Source organism: Ursus maritimus, unplaced genomic scaffold (assembly GCF_017311325.1).
Source record: "Ursus maritimus isolate PB19 unplaced genomic scaffold, ASM1731132v1 scaffold_9, whole genome shotgun sequence".
Lineage (NCBI taxonomy): Eukaryota > Metazoa > Chordata > Mammalia > Carnivora > Ursidae > Ursus > Ursus maritimus.
Genome location: NW_024427107.1, coordinates 47,422,727 through 47,438,108, shown reverse-complemented (window position 1 = coordinate 47,438,108; position 15,382 = coordinate 47,422,727). Strand labels below are relative to the sequence as shown.

Below are 15,382 nucleotides of genomic sequence, written 5' to 3'. Positions count from 1 at the left end.
AGTACTTATGTTAGAAACCAAGATTTTCAGCATCTAAAAAAAAGAGCGAATATAAAATTTAAAAATTAAGGGAAAGCCCTACAATTGAAAATTTTGAATTGATAAACCAATACAAATATACTGTCTCTTTAAAAAAGAAAATAAAGAACTCCTAGCTCTGTCCATGAAAAAGGTCTGTAAACAACCGACCTGGTAGCACTGAGCATCCCAGGTGCGCAGGCTGCAGGCTCTATCATATTTCATTTAAAGAAACCAGGGCTTCTTAGAAAAATGGCTAATTTCAAGTTCTAATTACTAGTTTACAGGGAACGCAGGGACACATTTTAAACAACACCATAGGCATGCAATCAGCAAAATCCCCCAAAATGGGAAACTCTACAGAACAAAAAAACAAGTTTCTTCAACAAATAAAAATTGAAAGGGGCGGGGAGGAAATGGGAAATCTATAAATTGAAGGAAATTAAAGAAAAAGACCAGTGGAATACAATCTGTGGACATTTTTTTATCCCAATTCAAACAAACCAGTCATAGAAAAAACATTGCTGAGACCATGGGCAAAATTTGGACATGACTGAATTTTGGTTATATTAGAGAATTTAAGGAATTTTCATTAATTTTTAGATGTGATCATGGTATTGTGGCTGTAAGGCTGAAGCGTACAGAACTGCTGATATGACACCATTTCAACTTAAAGAAGTGACCACTTCATATTGGTTCAATCTTATATCTTTTAAAAAGGGTCCCCATCTTTTGGCAATTCAACAAAAGTATTTATGAACGAAGTTACATGACTTCTGGAATTTGCTTCGAACTAATCCAATTCGTGATGGGGAACGGAGGGAGAGAAGAAACAAGATTTGCCACGTGTTGATAATGTTGAAGCTGGGTCACGGGTACGTGGTGGCTTGTTATACCATTCTCCCAGTTATATATAAATTTCTGAAATATGTATGTGTCATTTTAGGGTCTTAAGCTATTGTATGTGTTTGAAATGTTATGTTTAAAAAAATGCCTGATGCTACAGTTAAGGGATTCCAGAATTGTTTTCAGCAATTGCAAGCAGCTGGCGTCTGCTGGGAAGAGCGATGCTCAGTTGAAGATATAATTGCTGGGGTGTATATATATATGTGTGTGTGTGAGAGAGAGAGAGAGACTGCACGTATGTTTAAATCACTTTCTCATATAAGTTTTCATTACATTGCCCACTGATTTTTTTTTCTTGTGGCTGTGGGATAAGGGGGTTCTAACAAGAGTCAGTGTTTGAATTTTGAATTCTTGTGCAAAAGAAAAAAAAAAATAAAGCTAACCGGCTTGGGCACACTCTCTCTGGGTCTCTTTGTTAACGTTTTTGGCAGCTTCTATTTAAATAATCCCTCTTCTCTAAGTTCCCCGGCGTTTTCTGCAGCCTTACATAACGGCTAGAAGACCCTGTCTCTACAAAGGAGCACCTGATTCAGAAAAGCAAACATCTTAACAGCAACCCATTCATCAGCTGCCCAGACTCACAACCAACCAGACGTATGGTGACTTTTTTTTGAAGACTTTATCCATTTATTTGAGAGAGAGAGAGACAGAGAGATTGAGAGAACGAGTAGGAGGAGGGGCAGAGGGAGAGCAGACTCCCTGCGGAGCAGGGATCCTGACTTAGGACTCCATTCCAAGACCCCGGGATCACGACCTCAGCTGAAGGCAGACAATCAACTGAGCCACCCAGGCACCCGTGTGGCGACTTTTTAAACACTCCCAGCAACGGTGTCACAGGCTGTGGGGGAAACTGAGAGTTAAGGAAAGGCAAGCGAAGCTCAGAGAAACCCCAGGGAGATGACTGTTCTCACACCTCCTGGAAGCAGCTCCACACCCGCAGAAGAGGTGCCTGCTGGGAAATGCATGTCTGGACGCAGCCTTCGCAGCACTGGATCAGCGTGACCTGTGCTGAAGGGATGGACGAGTCCCAAGTCCTGGAAGCCCGAGGCAGGGTGAGCTCCCCAGAGAACTGGGCACCTTAAACTCGGGGTGGCGCCAGGATCCCCTCCGCTTCCCAGACCCCACTCCGCTCAGGAGCATGATTTGCATAATAAAATATCTAATGCCTCAATGACCTAATGTTATCAGAGATACTTTAACAACCTTCAAAAATTGCCTTCAAGGTGGGAAATGCTCTTAGTCCCATTTATTTGCTCATCCCACCAACACTGCTAAGGGCTCAGTATGTGCTAAGCTCTTTAGAGGTGCGTTTGAGGGCTGGGACCCGTAACTGCAAAGCCCTGTTCTTTTCTCTCTTCCACGCTGCCTTGAGGGTTAAAGACAGTGGCCAAGCCTCAGCATCACCTAGGACAGGAATGGACCTCGGCAAAGGGCAGTGGCCGTTCATTTATGTATCGCCCTTGGCTGCTTTGGTACTAAAAACAGTGAAATGGAGTAGCTGCAATGAAGATCACGTGACCCACAAAGCCTAAAATGTTTACCACCTGGCCCTTTACAACAAAGGTTTGCCAGCCTGTGATCTAGGACCCCCTTCTCTGAGAGGTCCATGGGCCAGCAACAGCAGCATCACCTGGGACCTTGTTAGAAATGCAGAATCCTAAACCCCACCCCAGACCTAGGGAATTGCACTCTGCCCAAACCTGCAGGATTTCTGGCCCCTATAGAAGCCCTGGAGTGGGGCCTTTTGCTTACGTTGCCCAAGTGAATCTGATGTATAGCCGCTGGGGAAGCTGACTGAGAAATAAGGAGTATGGTCACTCCCAGGATCTCCCTGCAGGGCTGACACCACATCCTCAAGAAGCCAGGAGAGGTGACCACTGAAGGCTCGCAGCTGAGCGTCTCTCTAGGAATTGCCCTCTGTGGAAGGAAGTGGCCCCACCCAAGTTTCCTTCCCCTTGCTGGGGGCAGCCTGCAGCTGATACTTGGCTGGTAAAGGGTGAAAACACCTCTCATTACAATATCTGAAGGGCCATCCCTGCTCCAGAGCCCCCAGCAATTCAACTTCTCCTTTAGCCCAGTCCCGCCACCCTCACCCCTCACTCGTGTTGTTCCCTAAAGGTCACCCTAGTAAAAGTCCATTTCAGTCTATTTCCTCACAGGCTGTAAGAGCATATGTCATAACATTAGACATGACATGGCCATAAATAAGAAAATGCAAAACAGAATAAGTGTGCTAGGTGTGAGCTAGAAGGGAACACGTGACTGAGGCAGGCGCACAGGAGGTGTGGGGCTTTCCGAGGTGGTGGTGGGGGCAGGGGGCGCAACAGGGTAAGGTGCTTCAGGCAAAGGGCAAACCCTGAGTCAGGCTAAGTGGAGAGGACCTGCAGACAGCTAGTGGAAGATAAGGCTGAAGAGAAAGCCTTAAATGCCAGGCTAAGACATTTGCATTCAGTTGGCAAAGAAAAACCATGAAAGGCTCTGAGCAGGAGAATAACACGATAATGATCCCAGTTATGCTTCAGGAATATTCACCTGGCAATGGTGTGCAAGATACTGGAGTGGCAGTGACTGAGGGTCAGCGGATACGTCACATGGTGTGCAAGATACTGGAGTGGCAGTGACTGAGGGTCAGCAGATACGTCACAAAGCTGTTGCCAACGTCGAGCTGCAAGGCAGTGAGGGCCAGAGCTAGTGATCAGTTAGGCAGCTGGCATGAAGGAAAGAGCACAGGGCCCAGAATGAAGACAGAGCTTGGTTCCAGAACCCCCTCAGACACTTACAACCTTCAAGCCCTTGCGCAGGTCACCTGGCCTCTCTGACTTCTCCCATCTGTAAAACGGGGATAAATAATTAGGTAATAAATATGCCAGGCCGGGCACATGCTGGGCACGCAGTTAACAGAAGCCACGCTCGGGAGACCGTGGCTATGCTCATCTGTGTTTGCACACTCACCACTTATCACCCCAGCCAAGCAAACCTGAGCCTGGCTGCTCTGAAGACTGTCCCTGAAAAGCGATTCTCGCACGCAGGATTTTAATGAGGCCTCGGTTTCGTGCTTCAACTTGAATCGTCCCCCTTACGAAGGGTGCGCAGGCGACTGCCACTTCCATTGTAGCCGCTGCTGTGCCCTGTTGTTATGACGACCGGTTTCCCAAACAGCCTTGCTATTTTCTTCAAATCCTTTCAGTTTCCTCCTGCCCTCAAGTCCACAAGCCCTAGAGACAATAGCGCGGTGGGCTTTTTAGATTTCCACAGGAAATACTGTCAAGTCTTTAAATTAGCCGATTGGCTGTCTGTTGCTTCTTCAGCAGAAGCCCCCAGCCTGAGCATCAGTGTGACCCCGCACAGCGAGCCTGCACACATGTGCCCACAGAATAGCAGCGGGCACATCAGTTTCCGGCTGGCATTCACTTTGCAGGAAAATGAAGCAGAAAACAAAGGAATGCCCACTGCACATCTCGCGTACACCGCACAGAGTCTGATGTTAAAAGACTATTCCAAAAGATTTAAGTTTAAGCTATTGCGTTATTTCTAAAATTAGTTCAATGTTAGCACATGTAACTTTCCCAACAAATATCAACCTTTATGAATTCACTTAACACACGGTAATACTAAAAACACGATTTATTATTATTATTATCATTGCAAAATCTTAATACCAATAATTATGCTACTCTGGTTTCTAGCAGACCTCCCTCCCCTTGCTTTTCTCTCCCCCTTCTCCTTCCTTTCTTTCCTCCTTCCCTTTCTCCTACTAATCTTCTCTCCCCTCTGACGTAGCCTTAGGATGAAAGGTGTAGTTACCCTGCTGGCAGCCTACCCAATATCTGTTCTCTTTTTTTCTTTGCCAAAAGGACCACAATACTTTAAAGGTTGTGCATACCCAACTAAAAGCCCGATCTCCTAGACTGTCTTGGAGCCCGGGATGGCCATTAACAAAGGTCTGGCCAATGAGACTCAAGCAAAGCTTCCTGGCCTCTGGGAAAGCTATCATTTTGCAGATAAAAAGGAACAGACTCAGGCAGAATGCGCCTTTCCCCCTTCTTCCTATCTAAAGTAAGATGTGACAACACCTTGCAACTATGACGATGAAATCCACACACCACGGATGGCCAAGTAATAAACTCAGGTCTTTGCTAGCATGCCCGAGCAGCGCAGCTGCCTACCTCCAGACCGTCTGTGAAGTGCAGGCGCTAAACCTCTACTTGCTAAACCATGTTCCCCTGGCTTTTGTTCCTGCCACTAAAAGCAATTCCATTTTTTTTTTTAAGATTTTATTTATTTATTTGACACAGAGACAGCCAGTGAGAGAGACAGCCAGTGAGAGAGAGACAATCAGGGGGAGTGGGAGAAGAAGAAGCAGGCTCCCAGCAGAGGAGCCTGATGCGGGGCTCGATCCCAGAATGCCAGGATCACGCCCTGAGCCAAAGGCAGACGCTTAACGACTGAGCCACCCAGGCGCTCCACTGAAAGCAATTCCTTACTGATACAAAAGATGAGGAGGGTTCTCTCCATTCAACAAATATTCTTTGAGTGCCTACTCTGTGCTGAGCTCCATGTTGAGTACTTGGGTGACAGTAGTGCACAGAGTATGTTCCGGCAGCCCTTCGCCTCCCGGAGTGAAGGGATAAAGACGTAAGCAGTAAATGAACAAGACAATGACAGCCTGGTGATCAGAAGAAAAAAATAATCAGATGGTAACTAGGGGAGGTTGGTCTCTCTGAGGAGGTGCCATCTGAACTGAGAGCTGAAGGGTGAGGTGGAATCAAGGAGGTAAAGAGTGGGGGGAGGGGCCGCATTCCAGCAGGTGCCCCACAAAAATGGAGGAAGCCAGCTGGCTGGAACACTGAGAGACAGAGAAAGAGAGCAGGGTAAGCAAAGCTGGAGAAGCAGCGGGGACTGGGTTATGCAGGGCAAGGAAAGGGGTTGTTGAGTTTTTATTTTACATATAATACATTAGGAAGCCACCAGAGGCTGTTAAGCAAGAGAGGGACAAGACCTGATACATGTTTTAAAAAAATTTTTCTCCCTCTAACATGAAGAATGACTTGTCAAGGGCAAGAACAGAAGCAGGCTATTGCTGAGGTTCAAGTAAAACATGACGGTGGCCTGGGCTCAGGGAGGGCCAATGGAAACGCAGAATAGCCTTCATCCTGTGGATGGCACTGCCCGCGTTGTCCTCACCTATGGTGACAACGAGGAACAACCTCATCTCAGTGCACTTAGAAACCAAACAGGCAGAGATGAGGATAGGGTAGCTAATATGTTTTTTGAATGCTGAGGTGCCCAGAAGAACATACAACAGGTGATTGGAGGGAAAAATGGGAGAATTCATAGCAAGTCTTTTTTTTTTTTTTTTTTTTTAGTTTAGTATTCAGAGGGAAAGAACAGCATAGTGTTGGGAGCTATTACATGGCGACTGTCCCAGCATGTTAATAAGGAATTAACAGAATTGCCAAGAAGTGGTAAGAACACCGAGGTTCTCGAGAATGAATTGCTATTGGGTGCAATCACCAACACCCATGACTTGCTCCAGCAACGCCAGGCAGCTCAGAACCAGGGCTGTAAGGAGCACAGGGGAAGAGTACCCCAGGTTTGAGACTGAGCCCAGGGCAAGACTGAAGAGGTGAAGCGAACCTAGGTACAAGAGCGGCAGCCCTAAAAGGCTACACACTTCACATTTGTGAACACATTCATTCTACAACGATTCCTATCCTGCAATGTGGAAACTGAAACCCAGACAAGCTAAGAAACTGGCTCAAGGTCACAAAGCTGGTCAATATCTGCTGTCAAAGTCTAGTTCCCCAACTACTGAACTATGATCTTCGAGTGGAACAAGGAAGATGATGATGATAAAGAAGAGAGCCCAGGAAGGTCCAGAGACTGGAGGTCATGATGGGTGTGCGAAGCTGGCTCATCGAAGAGGAGGAAGCATATGAAACTATAAGGCGGCAGCAGATCAGGCTGGGTGGTCCCGTGTGTGAGCATGTGTTACAGGCTGGTGCAGAGACCTGGAAGAGAAGCTCGGCAAGCTCTGGGTTGGACTTTGGGGCTGAGGGGCTTCTGGCCACGAGCTACCCATGCAGTCTTGCCCAACTGCCCACTAAAATGGCTATGAAGACAAAAAAAGACCAAGACTCACAATCACCCAAAATGAAGACTAACAGACAACCTAATCCCAGACTCTGGGAGAAACTGGCACTATTCATAAAGAAGATGGAGTTATTAAGAAAAATCGAAGGCTTCTGGTTTTGCTTCCTTATATAGACACCACATGGCAAGATGTAGGTAGACACTCTGTACTGTTGCATCTGACATGGAGATCCGGAGCTGGAAGGGAACGGGGTTGTACCCGAACCAGAACACTGGACAGCCAGTCTACGTGACCTCACAGGCATCTGAGGCTCAGACAGAGAGCTGGCCCCTACACACACACACACACACACACACACACACACACACAACAGGCTATATTACTACAACCATAAAGCGATCATAAATCCCAGAGACAGCTGGGCAGAGTATAAAATTCAGCCTGAGCCAACTGTGGGGGTTGGCAGGGAGGTGACACGGGGACAAGACTACTGTAAACGGTGGGATCATGATATGCATTTGCCTCGTATGTAATTTACCTGAATTCACTATATTTGCTTAGTATTGAGAAGAAAAAAGGGAGAAAAATCCCTTCATTTATCCATGGCCTTCCCCACCCTTCACCTCTTCCTGCGTTCAAACTAGCCTTTGGCTGTCACTACCTCCAAGTACTTTCCTAAACACAAAGAGAAACAGAACTACTTTTTTCTCTTGGCCTTTGAGCTTCCAAGATTTTTTTATTTTTTATTTTTTTATTTTTTTTAAAGATTTTATTTATTTATTTGACAGAGATAGAGACAGCCAGCGAGAGAGGGAACACAAGCAGGGAGAGTGGGAAAGGAAGAAGCAGGCTCATAGCAGAGGAGCCTGATGTGGGGCTCGATCCCAGAACGCCGGGATCATGCCCTGAGCCGAGGGCAGACGCTTAACCGCTGTGCCACCCAGGCGCCCCTGAGCTTCCAAGATTTTTGAGGAAGTTCTCCTATATCCCCCAAACATATTCCCCACAGAAGAGGCAAGATGTCCCGTAGGCACCTAGATGCAGGACCTGAAGGGTAAACCCGCAAATGCTGACAGAGGCGTTACTTCTTTCTGTGTGCTTCTCTAACACGTCCTAAGTTTCTTAAGCAACACCCTTGCATTTGAAACCAGGAAAAAAAATATTATTCTCCCCAAGACTGTTCATCCTTAAGGAGGCCATCAGGCGCCTGGGATGCAGGTGATTTTCGGAGCCCTCTCTGCAGCCCTGCTCAGGGCGCTCAGCACAGGGAGCGGGCAGCACTAGTAGTACCACTGGGCTGCAGATGTCTGCTCAAGGACTCCTGTCCTCAGCCTTGCAAATGCTGGCAGGACGCTCCCACTCCAAGTATTTTTTCAAAACAGCAAAAGGCAGATGGGGTGGAGGAGGGCACTAAATCCGTGCTAAGCAGTTATGGCATAATGGACACTGCCTTGGATTAGAAACAGGACACCTGACTTCTGATGCAGGCTCTTCCACCTTCTCGGCCGGTGACCTTACTCTATCTCCTAATCTCACTGAACCTCAGTTTCCTCATCTGGCAAATGGGGATCACAACGGTTTAGGAGGTTATTTTAGAGAGTTGGGTAAACTAATGCCCCAAAGAAAAATTCTCACATACATTAGACGCTCAATAAATGCTACTTGAATTGAAAGGACAGGGGACTAGACCCAGTCTCTGAAGAAAGTGTGAGGTTGTGACAATAGAAATCCTCTCGTTATTGCCAAATGTTCGCAGCGCTGGTGCTCCTGAACACACTTGTTGGTTCTCCACGGCCGCTGTAGCAGGGCACCGCAAACTGGTGGCTTAAGCAGCGGAAACTCGCTGTCGCACAGCTCTGAGACCAGGGATCTGAGATCGGGGTGGTTCCTCCAGGGGCTGTGAGGGAGAGTCTGTTTCAGGCCTCTCTCCTGGCTCCTGGGGGCTTGCTGACAGTCTTGGGTGTTCCTTGGCATCACCCTGACCTCTGCCTTCACTTCACGTGGGGTTCTCCCTGTCTGTTTGGGTGTTCAAATTTCCCTTTTTATAAGGACACCAGTCACACTGGATTAGGGCCCACATTAACAGCCTCATTTTAAGCTCTGTGAAGACCCTATCTCCAAAAGGGTCACATTTGGGTATACTGGGGGTTAGGACTCCAACATAGAAATTTGGGGGGCAGACAATTGAGCCCATAACAACAGAGAGATGGAGGTGGTTGGGGGGCAGAGTAGGAGGAGAACATGTAAGGTGAATGTTGGTGGCAGCTAAGGCCAGCTAAGGCGGAAGGTGCTAGATCATAACATGGGCTCAGGATACACCATCCAGCCTCCTTTCCAGATGAAAGCCAAGGAGGTGTTCAGACCAGCCAGAGAATCTCTGTAGGAGTCCTGGCAGAGATGAGATTTTGTAACAGAAGCAAAATGGTCTCCTGAGAGTGGCTAGAGGTGGTGGGCCTACCCAGAAAGGCTCCTGGGATGCAAGGCCAGGTCACTGGCCAGGAACAACAGGCTCAGACATCCAATTGCACTAAAGGACAGAACGGNCTTATCAGCAGGAAGGGGTTGTGGGTGCACAGATCCCAAAGCAAAGGCAGGACCAGTAGGGGTCTAAGCCTGAGAGATTGCAGAGTACAGGACAAGCTAGGAAAAGGCTCCGTGCTGACTGAGAAGGGACTATGTTCCTCTGGGTGGGGCCCAAGTCTGGAACCTTAAAGTCGTCTCTGGTTAGAGTAAGAATAGTTTATCTAGTGTCTAATAAAGACACAGTTCGGTAGACTGATTTCTAAGACAAAATCATCTAAGGTAAGACTCAGGAAAGAGAATGTAAGATAAAACTTCATTGCTTCGCGGGCTCATTTATCCAACTATTCATTTTTACAGGCAGGCACGCAACCGTCAATCAGGCAGCGCCCAAGCCGGCAGAGCTCATGGGCTAACTGGAGAGACAGAGCAACGCAGCATGACCGGTGCCACCACTGGGCTGCACAGAGTCCCTGGAGAGCCTGTAGCAAGATGTACGTCACTCTGCGCAGGTGTGGCCTGGACCATGAGCACACGAGACTTCCTAAACTTTATGAACTGCCTGGGTTTGCTCCCACCTGTTTTTGTAGTGATTTTTGCAAAACAACCCTGGTAACAAAAAGGCTTGTGTTTGGCAAAGGGGGCAGAGAAAAGTGGGGGTGTCTTCTTACTATGCAACTAATCAGGCAGACAAGAACCCAAAAAGGATGAGCAGATGGAACTTCTGAGGAAAGAAAACATTACCTCTGGGGACTCCAGGAGAAAGAAATGGACACAGAGAAGTTTTAGGAGATTTAGTCATTAAAGAAAGATCACTTGAGGTCCTACTACTGGCACAGTGTTAGGCACAGGGATCCAGTGGTGAGCAAAAAGACCCTTTACCTAACTAATACAGATTGTCATGCTTGAGGGGGCAGGCATTCATCGATAAATTATCTGAAAATATAACCATAAGTGTAACAGGTAGATAGAGGAAGCTGGGGGGGGGGAGGAGCCTTACCATCAGAAAGTCCCAGGTGGGCTTTCTACAGGTACTCCCTCTCAAGGAAGGAAGCAGGATAACCTTCCTTCACCTCCCGCATGGTGACAGCCTTCGGGAACAGTCCTGCTTCCTCTGCCATGCTCCTGTAGGGCTCTGTACACACACTGCTCCCTGCCCCCCACCCCCCAGCAAAATGAACTACTCAGTCCCCTGTACTCCTCCAGCATCTTTCCGCCAAGCTGTTCCAGGATGGTGCACAGGCTGACCTGAAGTGCCTCCACCTTTGTGTCTGTCTCCACTATATTATTCATTTCTTATGGTTCAAGGAACATATCTTAATCAACTTTGTGCCTAATATATATTGAATGAATAAGAGCAAATAAATGTCTTTTTTCTTTAGTCTGTCAACAAAAGGAAACAAAGACCTAGAATATTATCTTAATGACGCTATCAAGATGAATCAAGGTCGGCAGATTAAACTGAAACCAACAAGATGCATTTTAATAGGAATAAATACAAAAATCTCAACTTTGGGTGACTGAAATCAATAGTATGACTGCAGGATTCATGAGGGGAAAAAAACCATTCATTTGGCAAACATTTACTATGTTCCAGTCACTGTTCCAGGTGCTGGACTTATTGCACAGACAATGTCTCTGATGTCAGAGGACTTAACTTTGACTAGAAAAAAAGACCTAAGGGTTTTAACGAATCACAAGTTTAATGTGAGCCATCAAGGTAATACAGCAGCAACAACAGCAGGAAAACAAACAGATCCTACCCTGATTTTTATCTGCACCAGGAGAGGCTCAGTGCCCACATGTTGCCCTGTGCTGCGCAGCTAATACCCAGGAGCTTGGAGTTAACCACAGACCTCTTGAATCAAGAGGGACTTGGACAAACCAAACAGCATATTTGGAATAATCTGGTCAGGATCCCACAAGTCTGAGAATGACTGAAAGATCTGCATGTGTTTGGACTGGAGAACCAATGGTCAGAGGAGATGCAACAGCTCTCTTCAAATATTGAGAGCTGTCTGTACAAGACTTGATTGCAAGGGCATGGAGTTCGCCAGGGACAAATTACAAGGCAGCCGAAAGAGTTTCTTACAAGGGGAACTGCCCCTCTAAGGTATGCGGGGCCTCCTTCCCCAGGGAAGACATACCCCATCCTCAGGGATGCTGCAGAAGAAAACTATGCTATTTGAGACCAGACTGGAATATCAAGAGATCCCTGCAGACTCTGAGTCCTATCAACTGTAAAAGCAAGAATCTATAGTTCATCTCCCATTAGTCAGGCAGGCAGTATTCAGGAGCATGGACTTTGGATTCAGGCAGAGCTGGATCCCAGTACTGAACTGAGAAAAGTTACTCACACACTGCACGCCTCATCCCCTTACTAGTAAGAGAAGGATGGTCGCAGTCCCTACCTCGTCCTGACCATGAGGACAAAGTGAGAGGATTTTCGTTAAGTGCTGCTTTGTACAGTACCTGGCACTTGGTAAATCATCAATAAACATTAGCTGATGGTAATATTAAGTGTTCTTCATTTTATTTTACATATTTCAATTTATTTAGGTAAACTGTTTTGCTGTGAGTCTCTAATTTTGTAATCTTCCATCCTGCATTTACGAAAGCAATTATTACGGCAATTGAAAACCGTAAAGTAGGACTTCAGAGAAATTTGAAATGTTTTATTCCCTAGAGAAATTAGGAAAATACCTAACAGTACAAGGAGGGATATTTAAGGGTGTAATTTAAGGGACTCACGAGCAAACTGAGGTCAAGCTAGGGTGTTACGTACGGGACGGCTGAGCTGGCTTGGTACGGCAACCTCAGAGACTCCCTTTCTCCTGAGAGACCCCATCAGACAACGGAAGTAAAAATCAATCCAGCAAACTGATTTTATGAGGACGAAATCATGTCAGACCAATTTAATTTCCTCCTGTGACAGCGAGACAAGCTGCTGTGACACAGGGAAGCGATGTGCTATCAGATGCTATGGTTTCGGCTGAGTCTTCAATTCCAGCCTACGTCATAGCCAAATCTGAAAACTTACTTGAATTCCGCTGGCTAGTGGAGATGATCTCCAAACACAGGAAGCAGAGGCTCAGGATCTACTTTTTGAGTAAGGAGGAGGCAAGAAACTTTTTCTTTGTTGGACTGGCAGAAAAACATGCCCCCTTCCTGCAGTAAAATGCAGAGTTCATCCAACAAGTATTTATCACACACTGTCCTGTGACGTGCCCTCAATCTGGATTGGACCAAGAAACTGAAGATTTACAAGCAGACCTGCTGAAACGGGACTTTTCAGTAGACATGAGTATGGAGTTGGTTGGGGGAGGATGCATTAGAAGAAATCTAATCTTTGAACTGGGCTGGGTGTGTCAGTGAAACAGGGTACAGTTTTAACTGACTCTACATTTCAGCTCAGGTCTTGATCTCAGGTCTTGAGATGGAGCCCAACTCAGGACTCTGTGCTGGGCATGGAGCCTGCTTAAGATTCTCTCTCCCCTTCTGTCCCTCCTTACCCCGCCCCAGCCCCTGCTCAGGCGCGCGCTCTCTCTCTATCTTAAAGAAAAAAAAAAAAAAGAGAGAGAGAGCAGCTGTGGGATGAGAAAGGCACTTTGAAGAATCTAGGTTAAATGGATCCAAGTGGGCAAACTTCAGTAGCAAGGACATCTTCAGGACCACCTGCCTGGCAAGGCTGCCCCATATTGGGCAAGGAACCACAAACGGGCATGCTTGTCCCAGGCCCCACCTGTTGCAGGGACCCAATCTAAAGAAGTGTGATGGGACAGGAGTCAGGATGGCAGACTAAAAAAGAATAAGTACTGGAAATGAAAATTAAGCCATCCCATAATAACCATCTCATACCCACACGTAGGTACACACACATCATATACTTCCAGTTACCAAAGCAACCATTCCTCGAAGCTGTACTTCGTTTTTTTTTTTTCACACTAGATCTTTTCAACCACTTTTCCTTGGAGTGCAGCTCTGGCCTTTGACTCTGCTGAGAAGTACCACACCTCCCTGGGAAATGCTGTTAAATCCCATATTTACCAGGTCCCTTGTGAAGGCTTATGTCGTATCCTCATTTCTGACCCTGAATTGAGCCAACACAATTGGAAACTTGGGGAAAGCACCAACAACACAAAGTAACCACTACAATTACCACGGTGAGTCAGAAACATTAGAGACAAATACACTGCTATGTCCTGTACAATTTTCACTGACAGTTCTTGCTTTTTTTTAAAAAAAGAGACTCACCAAGTTCACGTGAAAAAGGAGCCAGCTTTGGTCCTAAAAGATGGAGAGACTGTTAAGATTAAAACGGCAGCTCTTATGTAGGAAGTATGGATGTAGTATTTCACATTTCTTTCCTTCTTATAATATATGATATCCTTCAAATTAACCTCATTTTCTACCTCAGATTTCATTCAAAAATGCCAACAACATAAAGGGGTCCAGAAAGAGTTAAAATATTTTATGCAAATAATCATCTGGCTTTTGACAACATCCATATACTAAGCAGTGAGGTGTTTTCCTTTTCCACCAACACATTTATGACTAAAGGTCAGTCTGTGGCAACTGACTATTTTCATCTCTACAATTATTACTGTCTGCTTAAAAAAAAAAATTCTAATGTGTGGCTGGACCAGAAAGTTCTTTGCATATCCTTCTGTTAAATTTCTGCTAGAGGGGGAATGGTAAGAGTATGTAATTTACAGCCCTAATCCACATCTCTGCCCTGCCTCATATGAAGCACGGAGGCACCACAGAGTGGGGAGGGAAGTCCTCACTACGGAACACCTGCTGGAGAAGTAAGCTTAAGTGCAGAACTAGTGATGGGGGAGCAGGCGTCCATTGTGTGCCAAACTAGGATTCTGGTTTTCGCAGCCCGAGGGAACTCCTTCCCTGTAGAGAAGGGAAAGCGAGGAGGAAGACTCCACCCAGGCAATCTGGGTCAGGCGCCGTGTCTATAAATCAAGGCAGAGAGTGTCCAGGCGGCGGGTGGATGGAGACGTGGCCGGATTGGATCCACAGGGGCCGGCGCAGGGGTGGCGGGGGGGCGGGTTACGAAGCGGGACGGAGGTGAAGGCAGGCGGGCCGCGGCACGGGTGGGCAGAGGGCAGGTGTGCGTGCCAGGTGGGCTATCCTCCCAGTGGGTGCATCGGTCCGGGCACTGAGCGAGCACCGGCGGACGCAGGGAGCTGGGTTCCCCGCGGCTCTGGGGGTTGGCTCAGCCTCTGTAAGGGTCTCACGCTGACCCCACTCCCGGGGCCTGGGTTTGTCGGTCTGTCAGCAGGAAGGTCCTGTGGGTCTGTCTTCCTCACCGCCCCCCACACGGAAATCTCCGGCTGCCCCTGGCGCCCCGCATCCCTTCCGCTTCTCTCTCGGCTCCGGCCTCCCGGCGCCTGGGGTCCGCGGAGCTGCCTTACTCACCCGCGTGCAGGCCGCCCGCCTCGGGGCCGCTGTCGGCGGCCGCGGCGCTGGGCGGTGCGTCCGAGTCGGTGTAGGTGAGCCAGGTGGACTCCGTCTCCCGGGTCCAGCTCTCATAGTAGCGGGGCTCGATGGCATCGGCCCGGCTCCCGCCACAGCCCATCCTCCCGTGCTGCGGGCCCACTCGGCGGCCCCTCGGCTCGCGGCTGTGGAGGCGGCGGCGGCTCAGCCCCGGCGGCGCAGCCCAGGCCGGCGACAAGGAGGAGGCGGCGGCATCGCGTCCCCGCCCGCCCGCGCTACAGCCAGGCGCCCAGCTCCTGCCGCGCCCGCCGCCCCCCACCCCTCCTCCCCCCCTCCAAGGCCCTCCCTTCCCCCCTTCCTCTCCCCTCCCCCTCGTCCCCCGCTTCCCCCCCGCCC

At 48.0% G+C, this 15,382-nt stretch overlaps 1 protein-coding gene across 1 annotated transcript in view; it reads right to left on the bottom strand.

Annotated features, from left to right (window-relative positions):
• Positions 1–15,166, bottom strand: part of BAALC (BAALC binder of MAP3K1 and KLF4) — a 71,435-nt gene extending 56,269 nt beyond the window's left edge. Inside the window, exon 1 of the mRNA XM_040626083.1 lies at positions 14,969–15,166. Within this exon, the coding sequence (XP_040482017.1) occupies positions 14,969–15,128 (160 nt within the window). The 5' untranslated portion in view covers positions 15,129–15,166. The remainder of the gene's footprint in view (positions 1–14,968) is intronic.
• Between the last annotated feature and the right edge of the window lie 216 nt (positions 15,167–15,382).